Below are 19,799 nucleotides of genomic sequence, written 5' to 3'. Positions count from 1 at the left end.
GGTAATTAGGGGTTAGGACACTTGCTCTGAGCCATTCTATCAGGGCATGCTGTGATTATATGATTGTATCTATAACCACTGGTGTTCCCAACAAGGTTCCCTGACAGTATAGAACATGCTACCATCCTCACCAAATCTCTGCGTTCTTTAGCATTGTAAAAGTGTTGTGGGTAGTCAATAAATATTTAATGAATTGAAATTTACCTTCTATATTAGGTTCTTACAATTCAGTGAAATGAGATGGGGCCATTCCTTGTAAGATCACATATCTGTTCTAAAGCCAACATCTTTGAATAGGATGTAGATTAAGGAAAAAAGAAGTAAATATGCTGGTTTGTGGCCCATGCCTCTAATGGAGTCCAAAGGTTGGTGGTGTCTTATCCATGGGGTATTTTGTTTTAAGTATACGGCAAAAGTCCTAAAATTTTTCCGAGATCTTCTTTTTTTTCTTTTTTAAAGATTTTATTTATTTGACAGAGAGAGACACAGCAAGAGAAGGAACACAAGCAGGGGGAGTGGGAGAGGGAGAAGCAGGCTTCCCGCCGAGCAGGGAGCCCAATGTGGGGCTCGATCCCAGGGTCCTGGGATCATGACCTGAGCCGAAGGCAGACGCTTAACGGCTGAGCCACCCAGGCGCCCCCCCGAGATCTTCTTAAATTTGTTTTTCAAATGCAACATATCCAACTTCTTGGAAGATGCCTTCTTTAGAGGTTCTTTGAAGGTTAGTTTGTAAAAATATTCAAAGGGAATCACTTGATTGAATGCTGAACTCCCAAAATTTCATGGGTCTATAGCAACAAATCTTTGTATGTCAGATCTATGTATTTTTAAATATTTTAATTTCTGGATGACTGCAATTAGAATGTTCAAAGAAAGGGTTGTTTTTTTGGGGGGGTCAAAAGCTTTTTTCTGCTAAATTGTTATCTAAATCTGGTTAAGTTGGCTAATATATTGTTAAAAATATGTCTAACAAATAAACTACTGTGTAGGCAAGGTTAATAGGAGGAGAGCCAATGAAAAGGGCTATGGTTCATCTTTACTTGTTATAAGTCTGTTGGTAGTTAATATTTCAGTAATACATAGCCACATCTGGTCAACATCTGGCCAAGAGCAAAGGTACATCATGTCCTTTGCTATGAAGGAATAGTTCAACAGATACAGTTCCTGCTCTTTAGGAGCTTACAGTCTAACCTAAACAAGACTACAGAAACACATACATGAGAGTGGTCAGACTCAGGACTTAACAAGAGGCAACAGATACATTAAAGATAAAGGAAAAACGAAAATATGGGATAAAGAATGACATTTAAGAAAGAATGAAGAGAAGGAAACAAGTGAACTGCTTCTTCATTCCCATGTATTTGAAAAAGATTCATGGACAATGCATGATGTGAAGTGTTCTTAAAATTATGAAAGAGCATATGGCTTGATGCCTGGAAGAAAGAAAACTTCTTCTGATGTAAGATGCTGTGAATGCCTGAGAACACCGAGCTGGGTAAGGACCACTGGGTAGAAGGGTCCCACAAGACTTTATAAGGAAGGGATAGCTAAATGGAGAATCAGTGGTCTAGAGCCCTCTGGTAGAGGACAGAAACTGAGGGGAGGCTACAAGTCTCCTAAACTTGCTTCCCATGCCTTCTAAAGAGTGGTGGCATAGAGTGGCCGAGCCACAAAAACACAACTCCTCCAAAAAAAACAAAATGTGTAAATAAAAACCTTTGCAAAAATCTCCATGGACTCTAGATTAAGGAAACCACCTTGAGAAAGTTTCTGTGAGACATCTAAGGGCCAAAAGCACTTCCAGATAGAGCTACAGACTCAGCGGCCACATACTCCACCTTCTTTTTGGTTCTCATTTGTTGGTTTGCTTTCTTGTTCATTGGTTCATTTTCTCTTATTGGATATGTTGGGCTGATGCTATCTACTTGGTTAGTGAGCTTTATATTTCCCCATCGACAAAGGAGAACAAACTTTTGAGGACAGGTTGATTTTTTCAACCTCAATTATAATACAGCCTCAGGCTAGCTGAAGTATATCACACAGCCTGGTACCGATGGTGACAGGGGTGTCAAAAGACTCTCTTTCTAGAGAGCACAATCAAAATGATGACAGATTTTCCCATCATAGGACCCTGCTTTGCCTTATTCAATATTTGACTGTTAGGCATGTAGGGTATTTCAAAGACCTCTGGAGGATGCTTATCTCTGCAAAGAATGCACATTTTAAGCAGTGCCCCCATGCATCTTGTTCACACCATAACAGACAATGTTAGGATTAATAATACCTTGATTTCAAACAATAGCTTTTTAGTTCAAGGAGCTCAATATTCCTCATATATGGGATTCTATTTATCTTGTCATAGTGCATATTCAACTGAAATCTATGGTGGGGTCCTGTCTCACACATTACAAGCTCATAATCCTGTTCTTCCTAATGATTACATTCAAGTTCAATATTCACCATACCTTGGGGTAAATCTGAATGAGTAGGAGAAAATTACAGGTGTTTCCTTATATACGAAAAGATACTCATTGCTAATCCCCTTTATCCCGTGAGAGTTCTTAGTGGAAAGTTAGTCCCCAAAATCTGACTTTGCAATTTCCCACCTTATCTCTGAGGCAAGGCAGGAGAACAGTACTTAAGATGGAGTAAGAATATGCCAAATAGGGAGAAGATGCCCATTCATCAGTGTCAGGTGGACCCCTGAGATCTAGGCCACCTGATGTTCTAGCCCTCATGGCCCCTTATTCATGTATGAAGAAAGGCCTGTCGTTCCAATGGCATAAGCTGTTTGTCCACTGTGGTTTTATTTTTTGTTTTCCATAAGGCTATGCTCCATTTTTTATATTTGAAGATAGGATAAGAGTCTCTGAGAGAAATTCCAAGTTTCTCAACAGAGGCTAATAGGTTAATTTGGTTCTGAGTAGTATAGGTCATTGCACTTAATATGCACATCATCTGTTGTGGTATCTCTTTGTTATTGTGGCATGATAACAAGTCTCATACTGGGAACAAGGACTGAACAGAGAATACAGATCTAACCGAATTGATACCCACCTGTGTGCAACACAGAACCTTGCTAACTACCAGCACTGTATATTTTAATGACTTTCAATAAATCAAATTTAAAACCCACCAATTGTCTGTCTTTTGTAACTGATGAATATGCAGTCTAATGATACTTCTGGTTTCTGTCTCTATCTTTTTCAAGATAAGCATGCCTCGATTCCAACCTCATGGCGATAAATGGTTTTGGAAAATGGATCCCAAGAGAAGTCCATATCTGCCCACAGTTCCAAGCCCAGCAGGACACACACCCTGAGAATTCCATAAGCAGCAAACTAAAGGATCTGTCCCATAGGCCCAAAGCCCCAAGGATCCTCAGACATTTCACTGCCCCCTCCCCTCAGTCATCCTCATCAGGCACTCTGATAAACACGCTGATAGATACCGCTCTGCAGCAGATAGGCCAGTAAGTATTAACAGCTGTACTTACATGTGTCTGGCTTGAGCTGACTGTTGGTGATGCCAAAGTACTGGGGATTTTCAATGACAGGGATCTTGGTCATTCCAATAATGACAGCATCGGGGCCGCCCTCCGAGGATGATGGGGTGTTACTCCCATTGGAGATGTGGTGGAGTGGGCTGGCAGAGTCATCATCATTGCTGATAACTGAAGCTGGGCCTGGATTTGGAAAAAAATACATATTATCCTGTAATTTTGTAATGCCCTTGTTGAGCTATAATTCACATACCTAAAGTTCACCCATTTCAAGTGTACAGCTCAGTGGTTTCCAGTATATTCAGAAAGTTGTGCAGCTTTCACTATACTGTGATTTTAGGACATTTTGATCATTCCAGTTAGCTTCCCCAGGCTCCCCACTCCCAGCCCCAGGCATCTGCGAACTTACTTTCTGTCTCTATGGATTTCTTTTCTGTCTCTATGGATTCGTTCTGGACATTTCATATAAATGCAATCATATAATATGTGATCTTTTGGAACAGGCCACTTTCCCTTAGCACACTTTTAAGCTTCATTCACGTTGTAGCATCTGTCATTACTTTATTCCTTTTTGTTGCCAAATAATATTCCATGGTATGGATATACTCCATTCTGTGGATCCATTCATCCACTGAGGGACATTTGGGTGTTTCCACATTTTGACTGTTGTGAATAATGCTGCTATGAACCTCTGTGTACAAGTTTTTGCGTGGACATACGTTTTCATCTCTCCCGGGCAGAACTGCCAGGTCATGTGGTAGCTCTCTGCTTAACATTTTGAGCAACTGCCAAACTGTTTTCCAAAGTGGCTGCGCCATTTTCTATTCCCACTAGCAGTGTGTGAAGGTTCCAATGTCTTGATTTCCTTCTCTGGTAAGTTAATATGCCGCTTTGCTCTCTGTTCTCTGAACATCTTTAGAACACTCGCTCATTGAAAGTCGCAGCATGAATGCAGGATTCCTGTGCCACCATATACTGAAAGGTGTACTAGCAGTTCAAAGATCTGAGTGCTTCTCTCCACTCTTTGGACAAGTCACTTACCTTTTTTTTTGTACCTCTACACCCACTTAAATTTGTAAAATGTGCAAAAGAATATCTGCTTGTTATTTTATGAGACTCGTGATAGAGAAGTATATTATAAATTTAAAAGTGTTCATGAGTATGAATTACTATTAGATATTACTAAATAAACATACAACAGGCGGACTAAAATTTCTTTGGGTGGTCCTATTACTATGTTGGTCTTTCTGCATACCTTGATAGCAGCAACACCACTCTTGCCTACAAAATATTTTTATGACGATAATGGATCGAGTCCATGCGAAGTTACCTGCTTTGCCTTTAGCCCTAATCTTATTTGTAGATCATTCCATGGATGTCTTTATACTAACGCGATAACCGTAGCATTTTTCACACAAGACCTAAACTTTCTAGTCTCGAGTTTAAGAACGTATATGCCCATAAGCAGGGTCTACTGTGTCTTATCTAAACAATTTATCTATTGACCACTAAACCCATCCTGTCTGCAGACAAAACCAGATGCACAATGACAAAGGTCTATGTGAAAGCTTCAAAACAACTAAGGTCTCGCTGGCTCATGATACACACTCTATACAAACCCGCTAGACATGTATTACATATGTTTCTGCAGTTTGCTAAGCAGCTGCAGGGCCCCATGGAAATGGACTGCTGGCCACACCCGCTTGCACAAGCCAAGAGAAACAGAGGAGGGAAAGGTAAGGAGGAAAAGCAAAAGACAGAATCAAATATCAGTCAAGGCAACCGCGTACCAGGGGAAGAAAAGCCTGAATTGCTACCTGCTGAGCAAGGGATTGTGCTTTCATTCACTCACCCAGAATACATACTTCCAAACCTCCATCCTTTCTCTGCCCTTTCCCTCTCAGTTAATTAACGATTTCAATGAGAGGCATGGTAATTCTAAAACCAAAAGTCATTGTGCCATACATTTTGCAGCCCCCTATGAAAGATACTGGTAATCCGTCCCCCGACCTCCAAGATGCATTCCCCCCTGCTCCGCCCCAGAAGGGGATTATCACAGTTTGCAGTGATAACAATTGGACATTCCCCAGCTAGCTGAATCTTAAACAAACTATGCAGGAGGCAGCCAAGTGCTATTATAGGTAATTTTTTAAAGCGCCTTCTCAAGGGGATGTGCATTTCAGTCGCCTTTAATGATACACTCTGGCTTAATTCTGCAAACAAGTCCTCACACAGCCAATTTAGAATCTGCAGAATACTCAGAGCAAAAGCAAGCTCGCTGGTTGTGCTCATCCTGTGCCTAGCTCACCGGCATTAGTAAAGAGTGGAAATTCTGCCAAGAACAGCTATAAAGACAAGTTCTTTCCAATATCCTTAACCATCCCTGTTTTATGATTTGCTTCCTGACAGGCCTAGATCACCCAGAGCTTAAACCCAGAGATGGAAAATGGAAATGTGTTATGTTAGGGTTTCTGCATCTTGCCAATAAAACCTTCCCACCACTGGCCCCCTCGCTGTGTTCCTGGCGCAGCTGTCTCCCTGCCCCCCCTTCCAGGTTACCAAAGCATGCTACTGCCTGCGCTCCCCGAGGGGGGTGCAATCAAGGTCGCACATTTCTCAGCGTTTACCCCCTCGAAGTGCGGGAGCTGTCATGTTCAAGTACTCCACATGTTGTCAGAAGGCCAGCGATATTTGCTTCTGGAGCCCTTGTAATCATTAGAACGCACTGATCCCAGTTGCTTTCTTCTGTGACTCTCCCCTGGCCCAGGTCAGGCTATGAACATTCCTCTAGCATTTAATCATTTTGGAGGAAGCTGATATCCAGAAGACAATGCTGAGATTCCTCCAGGAATTCGGGCTCTGAATCATCTGCCGTGTCCACCGCAGAGCCCTTACTTACAGAACTACAGCAAGAGGCTTGTTCTTTGCTTTTCTTCCTCCACCAAAGGACACTCTTTCCTTCCCTTGGTTTCTCGGAGTAAAACCCCCAACTCCGAGGTAACAAAGCCCAAGGGATTGGGCTCTCTGGTTTTTTTTTTTTGGGGGGGGGGCGGTACGAAGTTAAGCATAAAGGTGGTATAAAGCACCAGAGGTCATTCCTCAAATGCCTTTGCACTTTGCCAGAAGGTCGCTGTTGACAACTCTGAGCAACATGTAAAGCTCAACAGCTTATCAGGAGGAATATTAATTCAAGGGCTGTTTCCTTCAGCATCTGTGTTCTAAATCCTGGAAGATTGATACAGCTGGCAAGGTTGCAGGGATTCAGCCCATTTTTCTATGAACATTTTGATCTAATGGAGCACAGCAAAGTTGGGAAGGGGGAGAAGCTCTCAGCAGGGACAATGAATGTCTATATAATTTGACAGCAGGCTGTCTGTGCCTATCACGGGATGTGTCATTGTGAGTCTGTGCACCAGCTTGGGGAGACACCACAAAAAGACAGACAGAAGAGGAGTCAGGGGCACATCACAGCGTGTTATAAGAAATTCATGTGAGGGTTTGAAAAAAACGTCTTCTAATATTAATAAAAAGTTTTAAATTGCTGGGTATGTGCAACTTTCTCGGTTTGGGGTGCGGAGAGTTCTAATTACTGAGCTGACAAATATGAGCTGTGCCTGGAAACATTTTTAGCCCGTTTTTATTTTAATATGTCTCTGGTGCAAAGAGGCATTTTTCTTTCAATAGAGCTGCTTGGTAATGTGTTCAGCACATCTGACTTACAGACTTTTTTTTTTTTTAAGATTTATTTATTTTAGAGAGAGAGCAAGTAGTGGGGGGGCAGAGGGAGAGAAAGGGGAGAGGGGGAGAGAACCTTGAGCAGACCCCACAGCGAGCATGGAGCCCCATGCAGGGCTCGATCTCACAGCCCTGAGAACACAACCTGAGCTGAAACCAAGGGTCGGATGCTCAACCAAATGCACCACCCAGGCGCTCCCAAGACTTACAGACATTTCTAAGCCTCACGCTTGTTTTCCCATGATAAGAATAGCTGAAGGTCATCTAGGAAAAGGGTTTCCTTCTCTCAAGACCAATGAGGTCTTTAAGGTGAGGGGAGAGACTATGGGTCTTGAGCAGCTGTATTAACCATGTCTTTTATATTCTGTATTCTGATACTTCAACATCCAGGGCCTCGCTGACCTCGAAGGAACTGCCCCTCCCAGAGATAGCCAGTTCCTAGAGATGGTAAAGAACTTGCCTGAGAGCAGACCTTTCATATACAAGCCAACCGATCCGGAGTCTGCACCACCTTATCAGGCCGTCCTATTCCGGGCCACTAGCCACCTGTCCTGTCACCCCAGAGCCAGGCACCGGGCAACTGAGGACAGCTGTGTGCCCCAGAGCCTGCCCAAGTTACTCAAACCAGCCGATCCTAAACCGGCCCACCCTGCCTCGCCTGTTCCTTCACATGGAAACCGCCATAAAAACTCCTGCCCAGCGTTCCCCCCTCACTCCCCCTGCCTCCTGCCCGACCCCAGGGCTCCCCCGGGAGTCCCCCCACTGGGCTGTGGCTGCCCTCAGGAAGGTGAGATAGGAACATTATCTTTTCCATGGCAGTCCTTCTCCGACCTGTTGGCCTCCCTGGACCCGAATGATAATAAAGCCTCCATTTTAAAGCAGCAGAGCCTCTGATGGACTGTGGCTCAAAGCACAATTTTGAAGAAGAATTCTCTCTGCTGGGGCCTAAGAGGGTAAAGCCCTGTTTTTGAAGTTCTCCAAGAACGCACACCTCTCAGCAGGGAAAACTGGCCTGGAAAATGATTATGTGGTTACAGTGATCTGTTTAGTGGAGAGAAGACCCCACCTCACTGTGCTGTTTTAGGAGAGTTTATCACCCCGCTCCTTTGGCCTCCTGCCCCCCCCCACCCTACACACATACAGAATGCAAAGCCTTAACATGGGGCACCGTTAGGATTTCCCAGCAGGGCACTCTCTGGTATCTTGGCGAAGTGACTATGTATCTGAAATGTACCCCTGGGGGAGTCGCCAACAAATCCTGAGCTGGTTGAGTTTAAAAGTTCCAATTTGGCCACGTGTCTATTTTCGCTTTGCTCGTTAAGAGCTTTTACCTTGGAATTCATGGGGCTACTTAAGGGTCAGTTACTGATATCAGGCTCAAAAAAGAAAAGGAAACAGAGTTTCTTGCACAGAGGGGATGAACACAAATGGGGCGGATGGCTCAGGACCCGAAAACTCCATGACACTGGTACATTTCCTGTACTTTGCAGTTTTACCTATAGCCGACCTTGCTACCAAAATATGTACCAACCAACAGACGCCCAGGGTGGCCAGATCTTGGAAACACACATGCAGGATGTAAGACAGTTTGTCTTTTTGTGCTTTCTAATGAATTCCTGTTCATTGTCACTGTACCCACAGAACGTGCTGAATAAATTGGAGGTCCCGGGAGATCACACCTGATTTCAATCCCAGTGATGAGCTACATTATGTGCACTCGTTTGGTAAGCTACAAACTCTGCTTTTCAATTGTCAGCACACAGTCTGAATGCAAGTAGAATGCAATCAAGTACAAATCAGCGCGTCTGGACGTTAGTCTTGTTTTGAAAGAGAAATAGTCATAAATGAACAGCTGATTTACCAATTCAGAAATGTATTACATCTTGGCCAATGGAAGAAGTTAAGATCCCCACTTGTCCAGACTTGACGTGAAGCCAACTTAGCTGTACATGGAATTTTGGTGCCATTGCATTTTATTTCCTGAACCTTCTTAAAAGCCCAGCAAATACCTAGACCTGGAATAACGTTTGGCATTCCTCTTAGGATAAAAACATGTCAGCTTCAAAAATATAAAACCATTTACTGAACACAGTTAGTGAAAGTAACACCTTTTCTGGAAAAATCCTAGTCCTCTTTCTTCAGCAAATCAGAAACAAGGAACACAGAAAATTAATCAAGGGGCCAACAAGCGTGGAGAGGGGCTAAGGAGTTTCATCCGAATCAAGCAACATAAACTCGTTACTTATCCAAAGAAGGAGTGAGTAACTACTTACCAACACCTTGTCTTGATTTTACTTTCCCAAATCCAAACCATGAGAAATCTGAAAACCACAACAAAACATAAAATAAACTTCGAAAGAGAAGCGTAAACCAAGGGTATTCAGCAGTGTCCTTAGTGAAATAACAAACTCTCTGAAAAAGCTCCATTGGGAACAAAAGCTTCCTCTCAAACACCTGGAAACTAATGCTTGAATTTTTGTGTAAAGATTTATTTCTCATCCTGAGAGCATGGATATTTGACTCAGATAAGATACAGTAGCCTGTCTTTGAGAAAAATGGCCAAAACCCAGAGTTAATGGCTCTGAGCGGTTTTCTTTCTTTCTTACTTTCTTCCTCCTGAGTATCGAATCATCTAACTAAGCTCTAGGGGTGAAAATACACAACGCATTTGACAAATGCACTATGGTTCTCAACTGCAGCAATGTGGGAAGATAATAAGAGAAAACAGATCTTTTGCGAAGCGGAGACAGTAAAAAAAGGAACATGTAATCCTGTGGGAGAACGGACATTTGGGCTGGATGGGGATTCAGGAAGCAAAAAAAGGGGATCTTAATTCTACACGGATTCTACCACTGATTTGCTGTGTGGCGATTGGCAGTTCACAAAGGCTCTGTGCTTCTACTAACACAAAACTCCACTCAGCACATGTAAATAAAGATCTGACAAATGGTTGGAGGTCCTCTGGGGAATAAAGCCACAGTGAAATGCCTATTTGTTTCCTGGGCCTGACTGTTCCCCTCTACGAAATTTCCACTGGGTTCAAAGTGAACTCTACTCAGCGGGGAGATCCCTGGATAAGAGGCGGATAAAGCGTAGGGAGCCCAACTAAGTAACTGTTTCTCAGATCTTCAGATCTACAGTGATTTTTGCAGGCGGTGAAGATGCAAAGCTGTGTAGAAGATTTAAGTGAATTTAAGTGAAACAATGAATACGAAACTCTCTGCATGCTAAAAAATAGCGAGGTTGTCATCATGATTACTCTTTTTTCCAGTATAAGTTAGCTTTCTTCCTCCAGTAGCCTACAACATTGGCTCTAGAGCCAAACTCTAAGGCGATTTTTACTTCTGATTGATATTCCTCTGAATGCTTTCTTCCAGGTTTGAGAAGACAGGATGAAGGTCTGGCCTCTATCCAACGCCAAATAAAGATCCCTTTACACAGAAGACAGTGACCCTCATTCACTGTGTCTTCAGTCTCGCGAGGCAGGGCTGTGCCCATGGCTTTCTCAGTTACCACGAATCCTTCTGAAAATGGAGTGTATTTCCTACTGGTCAATTTTGTTTTGTTTTTTTGTATATTTGTTTGATTTACATAGCTTTCATTAAACAGTAGAATGAATTTTTTAAGACTGCCTTTCTCACTTGAGCATTCTTTTCAAAATTGTTCCTATCTTACAGAGAACCCACTGAAGGACGATGCCCTAGCAGTCCCTCACTGACTGTACATTTCGGATTATTGTCAATCATTATAATAAACATGGCTGCAAAGGGACACCTGTCCACATCTTAGGTACATCCACCCCCACTTTCAAAAAGTCGTTCCTTCAAGATAAATCCAAGAAATGGAATTTGTTAGTCCAAAGGGATAGATAATGTTAAGGTACCCAACCCACGTAACTCAACTGTGTTCCCTCCATATCTGGTCGTAATTTTAACAACAGTGTGTGAGATAGTAGGAGTGTATTTTCACACTTCACCCAGTGGGAAATCAAAGGGTGAAACCATTTTCTACTTCCATCCTGCCATCGGTGCATCTCCACCTAACTGAACAGAAATAGCAAACACTCCCTCCCACCTTTGCCACACGGGATGCCTCACACCCCACGTCTCCTAGGCTGGCATTGGGCGTGTAAGGGGAACACAGATATGAAGAGGGTCAGAGGCCCTCTGACCTGTCCTGACATTTTAATTCACCAAGTGCCTCCCCCACACAAGACCCTTCTCCCTTCGTCTTCAGCCAGACCCTCTAACATATCATCCTCTGTTCATTGGCAAGGAACTAAGACTCACAGAGGCTGACGGACCGAGCAAAGGTCACAGCATGTAGTAACTGAGCAGACTCAAATCTGGTTTTTTTCATTTCTTTCACAGTTGCCTTTCCGATCTTCCAAAATGCTTAGCCAAAATTAGCCAAGACTGACAACATTGCAGTCAGGATTCAATTTTATATATAGAAAAGCACGATATGTAGTCATTCATTCTCACTTGTTTATTCAACAGGTGTGAACCTGTGTAAAACCTTTGAACACGACAGACTCCATTTGGAGACTAAAACTTCATCCTGCTTTTAGAAACAGGAACTACATTGAGCTATTGAAACACGCAACAGCGTTATAACACAGGGCTGGGGAATCCGCATTCTGGATAAAAACTGGACACTCTGCAAAAGATGTTTTCCTAGTAATTGACATCATGTACTCAGAAAACCAGTGATATAAAATGTCATTACATCTTCCAACCATAGCTTTTGGGAAACCAACTTGTGTATGTTTCCTAATACTTCTGCCATCTGCAGAATAAAGACCCCTGGCTTGTACCCCTCAATGGGACACAGTTGGGGTTGCTACCTGAACCTATGCTCCCCAAATTACAAGTCTAAGACCCCTTCCTCAAATGCTTTTGTTTTATTTCAGTTCTTCCTTTCTTTCTTGCTCAACACAGGTATAGCAGAGAATTCAAAGATAAGTGAGCTGCCCTCATTCGGACCTGCCCTCAGGGGGGCTGACAATTAAGGATCAGCTCTCTGAGAAGTATGTCCAGGGTGCATGGGGACTCAAAGGAAGAGCATGCAATCCACAATCTAGGGGAGGTGGTCAAGGGGGAGTTCTCTGGCTTCTGGGTAACAGATTACAATTAGCCAAGAATGGGGAAAAGCCGAGAGGGTCAACTTAGAGCTAGAGTGGGGAGCCCTGTATGTTTCAAGGGGTGAGGCATCTGGAAAGGGTAGGAAACTGAAAGACAGAAGCAAGGGCCAGGCCAGGAGTTTGGGGTTTAGAATGAAAATTGCAGGTAAGCTCTAAACAAAACAAAAGGAAACACCCTTGGGCCAAGTAGTAGTAACATGATCAAGCTGAATTGTAGAAAACTCATTTTGGCTGTAGGATGGAAACAGGATGGTGAGAAGGAAAGATGGAGGGCAGGAGAGCCATTAAGGAAGCTTCTAGAAGATGTCAAGCCATGAGAGAGCTGTGGCCTGAACCAGGTCCTGGGGAGGGGGCACGGGGACAGGAGATGGCCAATAGGCCTATTCAGGAGAATCGGCAGGACTTGGTAACTGATGGCATGTTGAGGGGAGTAGGGGAGGTGAACACAAATGGTTTTGGGGTTTGGACAATAGGACATATAATGTTGCTGCCTGGAGTGTCTGCCAGGAACTCAGAACTCAGCTGAGTGGCTAACCTAAGAGCATGGCTGTGGGGCACAAATCCCAGATAAGGCGTCTCTGTGGAGAAACATCCAGTGTTTGGACCTCAGGTCTGGAGCTTGGGACACAGGTCTAAGGCCCAAGTTCTAGAGCTTACTAACTGGAGAACGCAAGCTGGATGCTGTACCTAGGACACATTTCTTGTCTGGGCAAATAAAAGCCCCTCTTTTTTTGTAGGCACAAACGAATGGGCATCCAACTGCAGCTAACTCTTGATAAACCTAATCCTAAATTGCTAAAATATGTCTAAGTTCTCTTTAACAGTGACACAATTATTATGAAAGAGAGAATAGAATCTTCTTGGCCATTGTCCAGATTTCTTGGAAAATATAAGAGACCAGATATAGCAAGGTCACATTGGTCCTCTCCCCCCTCCTCCCCCGGAAGCTGTCCCTTGTTCGATGGGTCTCTCTTGATGGATTCAAGCAGTAGTCTTAAGACCTTAATACTAAATTTCACCAGCAAAATTCTCCCACAAGGCCAAAAAGAAACAATTTCTCAATTTCCTGTGATGTTTCACCCACTGGGAGTAGAGTCCTGCCAAGCATTCTTCTATTTGCTGCTTAATAAGAGATACTTTATTCACTGCAAAATAAAGGGCCCCTTCAAAAGCAAATGTAGTTGCAGTGAGCTTGAAGGAACTCCTCTTTCTGCAATCAAGACCGACAAGGACTCTAAATTATGAAATTAACCAATTAAATCCTTCTCCTATTGAAGAAAGTCCAATCTTCCTTCACCAGAGAAGGAGAATGTAGAAAAAAAATAATGCATTAACACCTTGATAACTCTAAGAGGAGAGCCAAAGTAAATGGTAATAAAGATTGCTTTTCCAATGTCTCTCAAAGGAAACAGCTGAAAAGTAGGGGGATGGAAAGGAGTATTTAGGATACAGGCGAGAGAGTCACAGGCAGGAATGTGAAAAGGGCAAGGTGGAAGAAACCCAATCCTCCCCGTGGGCGCTGAATCACACAGACTCTAAACATGATCGTCAGAACAGTCCTGATCTCCAGACAATGCAGGTTCTGGATTTTTTTTTCTTTTTCTAAGTTTCAGAAAAATTGTTTCAGTATGTTAGGAGAAAAAAATCAGCTTTCCTCCCTTTCAACTTGGGAGAAATTAAAATTTGCTGTGTTCTCAAACGTAATTTCTTTGTATCTTCAAGCAAGACTCACCACCCTCCACCCCCAAGAAAAGCATCTCTAACACCGTAGTGGGAGCAAAAGGGAAAATATGGTTCACTGACAGAATGTACCTCACCTCCAACTTCCCGGCGCCACACCCACTCCCTAAAGGACACATGAGTGAGGAGCCTCTGAGCTGCCTTTCCCCTCCAGGGAAAGTGTGAACCAGTGTTGAGCCCAGAGTAGACAGTAAGTGCTGGATTGAGTAGCTGAGTACCTGTCACCTCAAAGAAACAGGAGGACTGGTCTTCGGAGGGGAGGGAAATGAATGCAAAGAATCACTTTGTTGACAATACGATCATCTCCCTTTCCAACTGACACATAATCGGAGTGAATAAGAGTTTATTTCAAATGAATTCCAGCTCTTCGGGGCACAGAATAGTGGAATCTGGGGCCAAGATTCGACTTCAATTTAATCTTAATTTTTCACTTAAGGACACAACCTTTGTCTAAGTCCCATCTGCACCGGCTAGGGAGAGCGTTTGCTTTTAGTTAACTCGTTCTGGACATCATGTAAAGGGTCCTCCTGCCCAGTCCTCATTGGTTTCATCCCTTTCCTTCCTTCAAGTCTCAGAAGTGACTTATCATACCGTTCTTGAGGAGTAATATTGAAACCTCCGGTGTGACAAGTGTAAAAAATATATATGTGTATTATGGCTACAAGTGCTAATTGCCCTCTGAAAGCTGTATTTATCTGGGCGCACAGCTAGAGTACACGTTCCGTACCTCCTTGAGGTTGGCTGTGGTCATGCCATTAAATTGTAGCCAAGGGAGGTGAGATAATGATGGCTACCTCTTCCAGGCCAGCCCATTAAGACCTTTTGCATATGACACTCCACACTGTTTCCCCTCCTATTTGTCCACAATGGAAACAATGCTTACAGCAAACTTGGAAGTTATGACATGAAGATAGCAGAGAAGTTCTCTGCTAATTCACCCAGTGTTGTTTTTGCAAGTATAGGCAATGTAGAAACCGAATTATTCTCCCTGAGACCCAATGAAGCTGTTGATCCTCCAACTGTCATCCAGATCAAGAAATAAACTATTGTGTTTGAGCCATTACCCACTTTGGGACTTATTTACTATGGTAGGGAGACTTTGCTAACTAATGCATGTAGACAAAGAGAATATATATATATATGTTATGAATGTCTCCATGACTTCCCCATCCTTCATCACAAATTCAACATTGTGTATCCATGTATATTTGCATCTTTCTAGAGCAAAAATCCGCAGATTTCACTAGATTTTCAAAGGGTTCCTCACTGCAAAATGCCGAGAAACACTGAAATCTAAATAGTTTTAGAGACAAAGATGTGAAGGCATAGTATTCTGCATTTAGGTTCTATTTAATTACGTTCCCTGCCAACAGTTGAATGTGGGTGCTGAGAACCATCCACCGTCTCTCAGCTGGACTTCCAACTCACGTCCTGCTCCACCCTCGACTCCCCCAATCTCTTCTCCATGGAGCTTCCAGAGTAATTATTTTCAAGTAGAAATCAGATGACCGCATCCCCCACACTTAACCTCTAGTGGTTTCTTGTGTTTGGTACAGACTTCTGATCCTCATTATGGAGTCCCAAGTGCCATGGCCTCAACCATGCCCTGTGAAGCCGCCACTCTCGCCTCTTTCCTGTCCCAGCTCACTTTGCACATTTTCTTGCCTCCTCCCCGAATCCTCTTCTGGGCTCTCTTCCTGCCTAAGCACTGCTCAGCCTTCAGGTTTCAGGTCAACCCCTGCATCCTCAGCCGGATCCCAACCTCACTGCTTTCACCAGAAGTCAGGGATTATCTTAGACGAGGCTTCCCCCAAAGCAGACTCTGACCCAAGGACTCCAGTGCAGGCAGGAAGGAGGCTGGCAACGGACGTCTTATCCAAGGGGGCACACTGTGTGCCACTGGAGTTCAAATCCCTGGGGGTCTCCGGGAGATAGTGGTCAATGCACCTCCGAGTGCCCCCACGCAGAAGGTGAGGAAGCTGGGTCGTTTACCCTCCAGCTGCCATCTGCCCCTGGCCAAGGGCTTCTGGCTAGGATAAAGCACCAAGGCAAGAGTCGTGGGCGCTTACAGCAGGAAGCTGTGGGCAAGGGCAGACGGCGGACACCGAGCGGATGTGGGTGGGACATTGACAGTATTTGCTACGGGGATCCCGTCTATGCAGTATCTCTGGTGCCTGGCACAGACCCTGGAGAAATACGTGTCGAATAAATGAAAACATTTTTTAAAAAGCGTAATAATAATAAGTTCAGCAAGTCTAATGAAAATGCCAATATGCAAATTATACACTCAACATACCAACAGCTGTGTTTTGTAAATCTATTTGCTGCCCTTCTCATTCATTCGTGGCTCTCCAATGGAACCTCACTGAGGACAGTATTTAAAGGCGAATGAGGGGCGCCTGGGTGGTTCAGTTGGCTAAGCGTCTGCCTTCAGCTCAGGTCATGATCTCAGGGTCCTGGGATCGAGTCCTGAGTTGGGTTCCTTGCTCAGAGGGGAGTCCGCTTCTCCCCTCTACCTGCCGCTACCCTTGCTTGTGCTCTCTCTGACAAATAAATAAATTAAAAAGATAAAATAAAGGTGAGTGATACTGAGAACCCAGCACTCCAGGCATGAGTGTGGAATACAGATGCTGCACTAGATGTCAGCGGCGGGGGTGGGGGGGAGTGTTCTCCTTAAACTCTGCAAGAAAGGAACCGTATGACTTTGAGTGAGTCACTTCCCCCTCATAGGCTCTGCTTCCTACATGATGAAGACAGAGGTCGAGAAAAGGCACTGAAGGCCCATTCAAGCTCAAGCAGTCTATAGTACTAATCATTAGGCACATACAACTGAGAACAGGGAGCCACATGGCCTTATATAGCTTCCTTGAGCATGGGTATTTTGGGAATGTGAGATCATGTGCAATTTAAAGAAAATCACTCAGTCAACTGGCCTAGATTTTCTCCGGCTGAATAACGCTCAGATGCTTTTGGGTCACTCTATTCCCATCTTGAGAGAGGGGCCTGGCTGTACAAAAGCCATTTTAGAAAACAGTACTTACTGAGTACTTGTGATATGCCAGGAAACTTATGGGAGATTACATACTACTTTAATTAGGGAAAATTGGTCAGCTTCTATTGCCGCATTAAAAAAATAAAAGCAGGGGCGCCTGGGTGGCTCAGTTGGTTAAGCGACTGCCTTCGGCTCGGGTCATGATCCTGGAGTCCCTGGATCGAGTCCCGCATCGGGCTCCTTGCTCAGCAAGGAGTCTGCTTCTCCCTCTGACCCTCCCCCCTCTCATGCTCTCTGTCTCTCATTCTCTCTGTCTCAAATAAATAAATAAAATCTCTAAAAAAATAAAAAAATAAATAAATAAAAGCAGACTAAAGTTTTAAATCCCACAGACTTAAAGTTCAGAAGCTTCAAGTGGCAACAGATGAAACCAGACTTGATAGGAATGTGGCAAAATGTCCTGATCCCATATTTCAAACGTTTAACTTTGGGGTGGAAAAAAAGCCAACAACTTCCCTCTTTCATTTAGAACATGTGGAATATTTCCAAGAAAATTAACTTGGTCCACATCTTGGTCATTCACAATTAAACTGTGCAAACTGTTGTTTTTGTTTTTGTTTTTAATCTATTGCAAATTCTAAAGGTTTTTTCTTTAACAAAGGCGGTCGTAGTCTTCCCTGGGCGGGTAAAAAAAATGGAACCTGGAACTCCTAATAATTAGTTTCCAAGCTGGGAACTTTGAGAAAGGCAGGGGCAACGTCTGTCTACCAATAAGAGTTGACAGACACGAGAGAGTTATATCAAAGTTTTGTCTTTCTAGAAGACAATCCCAGGGAGAGCTCAAGATGCCCTATACGCATTTTTTCCCCCAGTGATCACAAGCTCCCCTCAGGGAGGGCAGGCGATGTCTGGAAGCACACACACCAAATTTCCCTGTTAATGTGGTCTAACTGTTGGGTAAAGGACGGCCTGAGCTTCACCCCAAACCCCCCTCTCTCTGCAGAGCAGTGTTGGTAAGCGCTCAGAGCAAGTGTTTGGGAAGGAAACTGGCTGAATATCAGGGCATCATCTTAGAAGTGATATTAGTGGCCCTCAAAGAGAATGACAAACTCAGAGAGTCTGGCAAACACTTTGTCAAATTCCCATGAGTTTTCATTTCCATGGAGAACCAAAACAATGACTCAGACCTTGGCTGACTTGCTCAGACCTGTCAGTTGTGCCCAGTGGCCAAGTGAGGCCAAAAGGAAGGCGGACTATGCTCTCCACTCCTCCGTCCACGATGTTTGCTGCCATATTAAATGCGTTTGGAAATGCCTTCACAGTGTCTGCTATGTATTTATAGTTATATTCATATGTAGCTTACATGTTATATTTATGTGTATATAACATGCAAATTCTTTTTTTTTTTCTTTTAGTTCCTCTAAGCTACCACTTGCTATACCTAATGCAAAGCACTGTGCAGGCATTTTTTTTGTGGCTGTATTACGGAATCTGGGAGGGAGAAAGAGGGCAGGGTCATTTCTAACCATGATTCCCCTGTAGGATATTCTCTACTTCTTTTTTTTTTTTAAGATTTTATTTATTTATTTGACAGACAGAGAGAGAGCTCAAGCAGGGGGAGTGGCAGGCAGAGGGAGAGGGAGAAGCAGGCTCCCCGCCGAGCAGGGCATCTGATGCGGGCCTCGATCCCAGGACCCTGAGATCATGCCCTGAGCTGAAGCCATCAGTGCCCAGGTATTTTCCACTTTTAACTGTACTCAAATTCTTCCCTTTGGTCTGGGAACATGATGACCTGGTCAAGTCATCCTTCGGCACCTTTGCCTTTCTTTTCAGTGACCCATTGTCTCTCTTCCCATCCTCCCACCCACCTCCAGCCAAGGTCAGGAAATGGATAAGGTCCATACACTAGCCGGGATGTTTATTTAATTTTATTACTGTGTCGTCTTCTATTAGGAAGCTTCCATAATGGAATAGAACATAATAGGATTATATACACTTAGAAAGCCGAGTGCTGAATACAAATAACTGAATAAAATGACCATAAAGAGAACAAAGTGAGAACCCATTGTTTAGGAGAGAATATCGGTCACACGAATTAAGTGTGGGCACCCCCAGCTTGGTATCACTGAGGGGGCCACACGCTGCCTGTTGGAAGAAACCCAAACCTATAAGATGGAACTGGATTTCTTTCTTCAGTGTATTCCCACCGAATGCCCCATGACTCTTTAAGATCCACTGCTTTTCTGGAAACGAATCCAAATTGACTGGCTAGCTCAGTGGTTGTCATATGGGGACGATTTTGCCTCCCAGGCGAGGGTCAGCAATGTCTAGCGACATTTGGGGTCATCACAGTGGGGGGCGGTTAGGTGAGGGGTTTGTGCTACTGATGTTAACAGGGAGAGGCCAGAGAGGCTGCCGAACAGCCAGCCATGCACAGGATGGTCCCCTACAGTAAAGGCCTAAAACATCAGTGGTGCGAAGACTGAGAAACACACTGGCGTAGGTCATGGGCCAGCAGAGGTGGAATTATCCCTAAATCTTTTATCTCTGTTAAAAAGAAACCTTAGCCTAGCGGGAGGGGAGGAATGAAGCGGGGGAAATCGGAGGGGTGGACGAACCATGAGAGAAGATGGACTCTGAAAAACAAACTGAGGGTTCTAGAGGGGAGGGGGGTGGGAGGATGGGTT

The 19,799-nt window shown here is 43.9% G+C and overlaps 1 protein-coding gene across 6 annotated transcripts in view; it reads right to left on the bottom strand.

Annotated features, from left to right (window-relative positions):
* Positions 1 to 19,799, bottom strand: part of NTRK2 (neurotrophic receptor tyrosine kinase 2) — a 315,903-nt gene that overhangs the window by 139,160 nt on the left and 156,944 nt on the right. For 4 of the 6 annotated variants that reach the window (XM_081802903.1, XM_081802904.1, XM_081802907.1 and 1 more), the window contains 2 exons: positions 9,511 to 9,558; positions 3,497 to 3,685 (listed from right to left, as the gene is read on the bottom strand). In XM_081802903.1, the coding sequence (XP_081659029.1) occupies positions 3,497 to 3,685; positions 9,511 to 9,558 (237 nt within the window). The remainder of the gene's footprint in view (positions 1 to 3,496; positions 3,686 to 9,510; positions 9,559 to 19,799) is intronic. The other 2 variants (XM_081802906.1, XM_081802908.1) reach the window with 1 other exon arrangement.

The sequence above is a fragment of the Leptonychotes weddellii genome, chromosome 14 (genome assembly GCF_054177405.1).
Source record: "Leptonychotes weddellii isolate Sample4059 chromosome 14, ASM5417740v2, whole genome shotgun sequence".
Taxonomy (NCBI): Eukaryota; Metazoa; Chordata; class Mammalia; order Carnivora; family Phocidae; genus Leptonychotes; species Leptonychotes weddellii.
This window is presented reverse-complemented; position numbering and strand designations above follow the sequence as displayed.